This window comes from Humulus lupulus, chromosome 2 (genome assembly GCF_963169125.1).
Source record: "Humulus lupulus chromosome 2, drHumLupu1.1, whole genome shotgun sequence".
NCBI lineage: Eukaryota > Viridiplantae > Streptophyta > Magnoliopsida > Rosales > Cannabaceae > Humulus > Humulus lupulus.
The window spans coordinates 137,692,210-137,700,935 of NC_084794.1; the positions used below are offsets into that span (position 1 = coordinate 137,692,210).

General features: G+C 44.8%; 1 protein-coding gene across 1 annotated transcript; it reads left to right on the forward strand.

Moving 5' to 3' along the window:
• The first annotated feature begins 394 nt into the window (after positions 1 to 394).
• On the forward strand, positions 395 to 1,828 carry LOC133814775 (uncharacterized). The gene has a single exon (XM_062247694.1). It carries the CDS (start codon positions 395 to 397, stop codon positions 1,826 to 1,828), a length of 1,434 nt encoding a protein of 477 aa, XP_062103678.1.
• Positions 1,829 to 8,726: the final 6,898 nt, after the last annotated feature.

Below are 8,726 nucleotides of genomic sequence, written 5' to 3' on the forward strand. Positions count from 1 at the left end.
GGTTCATTGGAATACTGCAAGACTGGTGGCAATGTCTGGGAGAATACAGGCAACTTCAATTCCTACAAGCAGAATCAATCGAAACAGCTCTAAACCACCTCTATGTCGAATTTTGTGGGCAAGATGCCCAAGTAATAGAAAGACTCAGAGCAGAGTTCTTTAAAATGAAGTGTAGCTCAATGGATAAAAATGACATAAAGCTACATTATCAAAAAATGTCCAAAAGATTCTACCTAATTGGGGGAGTAGAAGATCCAAACCTAAAGCAAGCTTTTGGCGTCCATACCAGAACCACTAAGAGAAGAGACGTTCATTCCTCTCAGCAAATGGTAGAACATTACAAAACACAACTCTTGGTGAGCTATTCCAGACGATAATGAGAGCACTATAAAAAATGTTCTCCCAGAACAAGTTTCTATGGGACTATATGAAGCAAACAAAGCAGCTAGATAAGGTCTGTAGCCCAAGAGACCTCACAATCAAATGCTCAACAAAGTCATCTTGTTCCTGTGAAAAGCCAAACTATGGAAGGAGGAGATACAAGAACAGGTCATTCCAACCGAGGACTCCATGGAAATTCCTCCGGAGAAAGAATAGACCAGGCAAGTCTTCTAATAGATGTTTCTTGTGCGGACTGAAAGGTCACTTTGCTAAGCAATGTCCAAAAGGCAAAACAGCGAAAATGTTCTCACACATCCAGGATGTAACAGGCGTATCTCTCTCCGACGATGATGTAGAATCTGTATTCTCTATAGAATATGAAATATCTCCATATACTGTTTGTGCCTTACGACCATTCTCAAACTCAGACAACGATAGTGGTGGAGGAATCTTCAAAATGAATGCCATAAATTCAGTTCAACCCATCCTTATGGAAAAAATGCAGATTATCCCAACCAAATACTCAAAACCAATCAAAGTAGCTGCCTTCTTTGATACTGGAGCCTCCTATACAATCATGAATCCTGATATACTACCGCCTGAATTCTGGAAGAAAAAGAAACAGTTTTTCCATGCAGCAAATAACCAAACTTTTTGCACAGAACTGATCAGCAAGCCTATCAAGCTGCAATTCATTCCAGGTTGCTCAATAGTCCACCAGGTCATTAGCTCCAAACTTCCGATAAAAGATTTAATTATAGGTTTTGACCTATACCCAAAGAAAAAAGGTCTGAGAATACTTCCACATGGATTGGCATACAAGCAATACTTTACTCCATGGGAACAAGTTCAGAACTACTTTCATATGACTGAAGATTGTCTAACATCGATCAAGGAACGCATTATCCAAAAATCATGTGCTAATTCCCATATGGAGTTATCGCATAAATACAACCACCAACTGTGGAAAAATGAAGAATTCTTCATTTCCCTTCCATTTAAGATGAATGAAGATGCCAACCCAATTAAAGCAATGCATCTTGGAATGAACCCCGACCACCAAAGTTTGGCAAACAAGGAATGCAAAGAGCTAAAAGCGCAAGGATTAATCGAAGAAACTGAATCTCCATGGGCCTGCCATGCATTCTACGTCAACAATAGATCAGAACAAGCTCGAGGAAAGCAAAGATTGGTAATAAACTACCAACCGCTCAACCACTTCCTAACAGATGACAAGTTTCCTCTGCCAAACAGAAATTCCTTGTTCTCCAGCCTATCACAAGCAAAGGTATTTTCCAAATTTGACCTAAAAGCAAGCTTTTGGCAATTAGGAGTCAAAGTAGAAGACAGGCCGAAAACAACTCTCTGTATCCCAAACCATCATTTCCAATGGATTGTAATGCCATTTTGGCTCAAAACAGCCCATCCCTCTTCCAAAAAGCCATGAGCAAGATATACAAGCCAATCTTAAACCAGACCCTTATCTACATTGACGATATCCTACTTTTTTCCCCAGATAAAAAATCTCATACGAATCTCCTGACCCAATTTGCGGATATCACTGAAAAGTATGGGATTATGTTATCAGAAAAGAAAATGGTCTTGGGCCAACCAAAAATTGAGTTCCTAGGGATGAAGTTACACAATGGCACGTACGAAGCCTAACCTCACATAGCCCAAGAACTTCACAAATTCCCAAATGAAGGCCTCACAAAGACCCAAGTCCAACAGTTCCTAGGGATCGTGAACTACCTTAGAGACTTCGTGCCCCACCTGTCAGGCTTCACAAGCCCATTAACCAAGATGCTTCAGAAAGATTCTCCACCTTGGGCTAAAGAACAGATGGAAGCGGTGAAAAACCTGAAAGAGTTAATGAAAAATTTACCACCACTACAGATTCCATCAGATGGAAAAAGAATCATGTAGAGTGACGCTAGCGACAAAAATTGGGGAGCGGTCCTATTAGAAGAAGACACCAACAACAAAAGAAAGGTGTGTGGATACAAGAGTGGAGCATTTAAAGATTCCTAACTCCACTACCATTCTACTCTAAAAGAAATCCTGGCGGTCAAAATGGGAATCATGAAATTTGAATTCCACCTCATCGGTCATAATTTCTTGGTAGAAGCGGATTTCTCATCCTTTGAAGGAATGCTCACATTCAAATAAAACAAAGCTGTCAATGCCCAGCTACTCCGACTAGCCACATGGTTCTCTCGCTACACCTTTCAGGTCAAACACATCAAAGGAAAATCAAACACCATCCCAGATTTCTCGTCAAGTCCAACCCAGAGCACTATAAATATAATCTCCCAAGATACTAAACAACCCATCCTTCTAGTTTTCATGGCAAACCCTGCAGCAGTCATCTCTACATTTCCAAAAGATGCTCAAAAGGTTATCAACAACAAGACCCCAAAAATAAAGGCCATCCAAAATGCCCTAGATATCCAATCTACCCTTTATCAGAGGTCATGGAAAACCCATGGCAAAGGAGTTAGGCTTCCATCCAAGTACCCATTTGCCAAACTCTTTCACATGGAGAATACCATTTTCATGCCAAAAAAGATCACCCACATGTTTTGGTACTTAATGAGCTCCTACACTATTGCTATTGAGGTTCATACCATAGGTCTCTGAACATCGGTTTGTAGCTACATGTAAAGGCCTGACCTCTGCCCTGCATTCCAACATCCCATGGAAATGTTACAATGGTTCAAGCCACTATCTGATTGGAATGATCTGCTCACCCAACAATGGGAAAAGGTTCGCAACAAAAGACCAATTGGTTTCTCTTACCCAACTGATGAAAACGTGGAAAACCCAACAAAGTGCTACACCATCTTGTTACTAAAGCTAAATGTCAACCATGATCTGTCATTTACATCAAATGTCCAAGTATATAGATCCAGCGAAAACCCAATGGTTGTAATCGGGAACCCCGAACACAGACAGTTGGAGAAATTGCTTTTTAGTACAAATGGCATAATTCCTGAAGAAATATGGCCACGACCAGAAGATGATGCACCTTGGGAACAGTATCCGACAGACTACTCACTAAAGATGGAAAAAGATATGGATTATTATAATCAACATTACTCTGAATATGAGGTTGATTATAATGATTCAATCTTCCAAGACTCACAACAACCAGATACCTTGTGCTCATCTCCACTAACAACATCATTAAGAGAGCTTGATGAAGAAATAATGAGGGGATTATCAATCACGAAAAGACCAACACGTGGAGAACCAAGTATGTCTGATGAAGATGGCAATGATGACACCTGCATGATTTTAGCCCCAGTCAAGAGCCCATCATTAAATAAACCCATGTGACCTCTAAGAATATTCGCCCGCCCATGTGACGCACCCAACTAAGCTTACCAGATTTGCCTAGGTAATAACGTGTTTCAGAAAAAATACACTGAAGTTTGCAGAGTCCCTGAAGACACCAAAGATTCCCTGACGTTTGCAGTTATTTCTGAAGAAAACAGAGATTCCCTGCAATTTGAAAAGACAACTCTTCGTATTAAATATAAAAACAAGTCTGGAGTAGCAGAGACTCCCTCAATCTAAGGAAGGGTGTATTTAAATTTTCTTTATTGTTATTTTTAGTGGAAGGAGATTATAAATACTCCTCCACACTCACTTGTAAGGGCATCAGTTTCCATTTATCCTAATGCTTCCCCTATACGAGAAAGAGCCCAAAGAGGGATTTAGAAAGCCATAGAATGTGTAGAGAAAGAGAAGATTTTATTATTTGGAATAATAATTTGATCATAGTCCTCGTGGGTTCGACCTTTATTTACCGCTATACTGAAGTAGCTGGTGTAAGTGAATAAAAAATATATTTAAATTTGATACGGCATACAATACCCATCAAATTTTTGGCACTATAGCTGGGGACTATTGTAAGTCGTTTTTATTATTCAATTTAATTAACTACATACTCACTAGTTAAAAAAAAAATTATTGTAGGAGTATATGTCTAGCAACGATACTCAAGAAAGACTACAAACCATAAATCAATATCTTAAGACATCATCATCCCGCTCTTCATGGACTATCACTGACAATCCACTTATTATCCCAAAAATTAGAAAATCTGACGTGGCACTAAACTTGGACATGTGGAGCAAACTGGGCAAACCCCCGGGAGGTTGGTCAGTGTATACCTGTAGGGTATACAACAAGTTACTGCTCGACATACTATCTCTAAAGGCTCAGCTGATCGGCAAGACCACCAGAAACTTGCTGGTCAGTATGACAGGCAGACTGGTCAGAATACACTTGACAAATGAATAACAGTCACTGCTCGGTACGCTTACCAAGAGAGCAGGTGGCCGGTATGAGACATACCTACTCGGATGAAAGTAGTTACACTCTCTGTTAGTACTCCGCAAGAATCACCCAACCACCCACAAAGAGCGCCTAACAGCCCTGAAGACTCGGTCAAACCTCCTAACAAGTAAAACAACAACCACCTACGAGAAGAAACAGATATTTCCCCATCAAATATGTTCAGGTGCAACCCTTGGATGAGAGGAATAATATAAATACAAACTTTCCACCATAGTGGAGGGGGACAGACACAGAAAAATAGACTACCAACCAGCACCAGAAACATACCGAGCAGCTTGGCTTGGTACACATAGAAATCCACTTGTAATCCCTTGTGATCTTGTGTAAACCTTCAAGATTAATACAAATCTAAAAGGAAGTAGGTCATTACCAATCTTTGGGGCAGAACCTCTATAAATCCTGGTGTTCTTTCTTATTTATTGCTCATTATTACTAGATCCGTGGCTTATTTATGGTGTATTGATTGTCTAATTGAAAGCTCTCTACTTAATTATTTGATTCCGCGTTAGTTGGCTAAAAAACAAGCCAACATTGTGGTGCTTTCATTGAGAGCCTAGACAATCACATTCGAATTCTATTGCTGGAAGGTTTGTAGTCTCAACCAGAAGGTCAAGCCAAGAGCCTCCAGAGCCCGAGGCTAAAGTCTCTCACCAAGTCTCGTCAATAAGCAATTTCAATGGGCAATGAAGTGATTTGCCGCCTAGGAATCCATCTGGTGTTAGGGGCGAACCGTTGGGCCCACCACAATAGGACAAGGGGCTTCTGCTTCTGCTGGAATCACTCAGGATGAAACGTCAGGTGGAACTGCTGCACGGGGTACCAGCCAACAGGGACCCAGAGCTGGAGGTCCTGGATGATATGAGCCCCACATAGATTTTTAAGGACTAGACCCTGAAATTGATCAAATAAGGGAAGTTGTTGGGCAGATACAATATTAGCTTGCCTCCATGAACCAGGGACAAGCCATTGCGCAGGAGGCCCTTAATGAAGCTTTTGAAAAGCAGAGGGATTTTCAAGAATGGATGGATCGACATGCCCGGGAAGTGCAGGCCCATCAGGAAGACATGGAACGCCATACTCGAGAGGCAGCTGAGTCCATCTACAATGTACGCCCTGATTTTACCACGGGCTGATTAGCCGTCGGAGCTGCGACCTAATCATGATTATCCCATGGACATCCCCAAGACCGGAGCTCCTGTCAAGAGGTTGTACCTTTTTAGCTCGGGATAACCCAAGGGTTTGCCAAGATTGCCTAGGATCTGCGTCCGGACTCTGAAGGCCGAAGGTCGAGTTAAGTATCCAGCTCGTGGTACGATCTGGATATGGAGGCTATGACCCTTTGTAAAGTCTGCACACGCAAGGTAAACGTGCATATATCAAACATCACGTGTCTGATATCCCCCTGACTTCTCGGACACGCAGCAGGAACGTGCGTATTCAGACACCCACGACTGGGTTGGGCCGTGCAGCCCATTATCTCCTTACCTAATGATTTGACCACACTTATGTGTCAGGTTTAGGAATTAATCATGAATGTCATAGAGTTGATACGATAGGTAAGAGGGTCACGGGATGACTTTCTTACCAACTCCCAGGTGCCTTCTCCTATAAATATGGAGACCCTGGGAGATAATAAGGGTTGGACTCTCAATTGTAAAAAAGACTCTGTAATCAAATGCCCAATATATATCAATAATACTGACTAGTGGAGTAGAAGGATTTTAACCTTTGAACCACTTAAAAAGCGTGTCTTGAGTCACCTCTTTCATTCTCTAAGATCATATATCTGGTACAGTACATTATTAGCACTAATCTCTTTCTCTTCTTCTTCTTCTAATTACCTGTTGGCGAAGAACCGCGTCAACAGTTTGGTGCTTTCATTGAGAGCAAGTTCGATTAGTGCTGTTGCAAACATCCAACTATGGTGACTACTCGGTCCAGGCATGGTAACGAGACAGAACAACATGATGGGCAGGAGGCTCATCATACTACCATCCCTGATGAACAAGTTCCTGAAGCCCAGCAGCGGCCAGGAAAGCAGCCGGCGGGCCAAGATGATACTGGTAGTTCGGCGCCCCGGCCGCCTAATCCGAACCCATGTTATTATACTGCGGTGGAGATGGAGAACGCTCAGCTGAGGAGCCAGTTAGCAACAGCTAGTCAGCAAATCCAGGATATGCTGGCCCGACTACCCCCTCTCACAACCGGCGTTAACTCGGAGAGAGGCAAGGCGGCGCTCCTAAGTCTCGCCGGGGTAACCGGTCCAGGCATAGCCGTTCGAATAGACTTCCAGCAGCCAACTCCACCCCTTCATCACATCGACAAGAGCCAAACTTCGAGGAAATGCCTAGGGCCGGACAACAGCAATACAACTGTTCGGTCAGGACATCGACTCCTAGCTCCCAACCATCCTCGAGAACGCCCAGGGGAGCTCGAGGAAATTCTCGAAGGAGATCCGGGGAGGGCTCGCGACGTCAGCCCGTCCCCGACGACCATCCTGCGCCTCGTCCAGATCGCCCGGCACGGGACCAGCAGGTTGGCAGGGCCGAAAGGCCCCCACCAAACTTGATCCGTCCAGACGGAACTAGGATCGCCTCCCCAGTCAGGCATCCTCCTTCTCCAATCAGATATCCATCTCCTCCTCGGCCCATCCGAGACATCCCAGCCTATGGGAGTAGTAGGAGAAACCCGCAATCAACTGGACCTTCCCGGCGTAGCAGGGCGCCAGGGGAAAGCTCAGGTCATCACCACCAAAGGCGGACTCCAAGCCTATCAAGCAGGAGCCACTGGACCGGTAGTCGCCGGAGTGATCTCTCTAGGGGAGATCTGCGTCAGCGTTTAAGTTCGGCACAAAGTCACCAGACCACCCAGGGAGGTGACCTGCGAGATCGCCTCAACTCTCATAGAGGGGACAGAGCAGGAGGAGATGGCCAGGCTCGCTCAGGGGGGGCCCTGTCCGAAGTACGTAACGGAGGGAATGTCCCAAATAACCTATCTCAAGATAGGAGGGGCAATAACCCACCAAATATGTACAATGGATCCGGAGCTGTTGAACAGCCCCGGAATAACCAAGGACATCAGGACCAAACCCTCGAGCGCCTGACTCAGATGGAGGAGCTGATGAGGAAGCTCCTATCAGAAAAAGAAAAAGAGGAATATGATTCAGGGGACGAGATGGAACTCTTCGCCCCCAATATAGCAGCGACGGCATACCCATCTGGTTTCCGTATGCCTCACTTGTCAAAGTTCAATGGGGACAGAGACCCCTCAGACCATTTAGGGATGTTCAACACCCTAATGATGGCCCATAACATTGGCCCCGAGCTGAGATGCTTAATCTTCCCTTCCACACTGACTGGACCTGCCAGACAGTGGTTCAAGCAAAGTAAAAGGCAGTCAATCAGTTCTTGGAAGACCTTCTCAGCCGACTTCAAAAGGGCATTCCGAGCCTCCCAGGCCGCCCATGTTCAGGCCGACTCCCTGGCTAACGTGAGACAGCAGCCCGGTGAGACTCTGAAGGCCTACCTGAGCAGATTCGTGAACGTCGCTGCTCGGGCTAGAGACGCGGATGATAGCTCCAAGCTCATGGCCATGAGAACTGTAATCCTTGTCGGAGGAGACCTCTGGAAGGATATACAAAGAAAGAGATTCAGCTCGGTCAACGAATTCCTTAACAGGGCCCAAGAATGGATAAACTTGGAAGAAGCCGAAGCCGAAGCTGCGGGAACCAGCTAGGTTCCCGATCAGCCCGTTGGAGTAGGGACGGAGGTCGTGGCAGCGACCCAAAACGTCACACAGAACAACCAGCCCGGTGGAGGCAAAAGAAAGGGAAATGGCCAAAACAGTCAGCACGGCCAAAAGAAGAATAAGTCCGTAGACAAGTTTAAGCCCGTTTTCACGACGTATACCGAGCTCACCCAGTCCAGGGAGAGTATCTTCCTGGCCAACTCTACTCGAGTCCCCTGGAAGAGGCCAGAGCC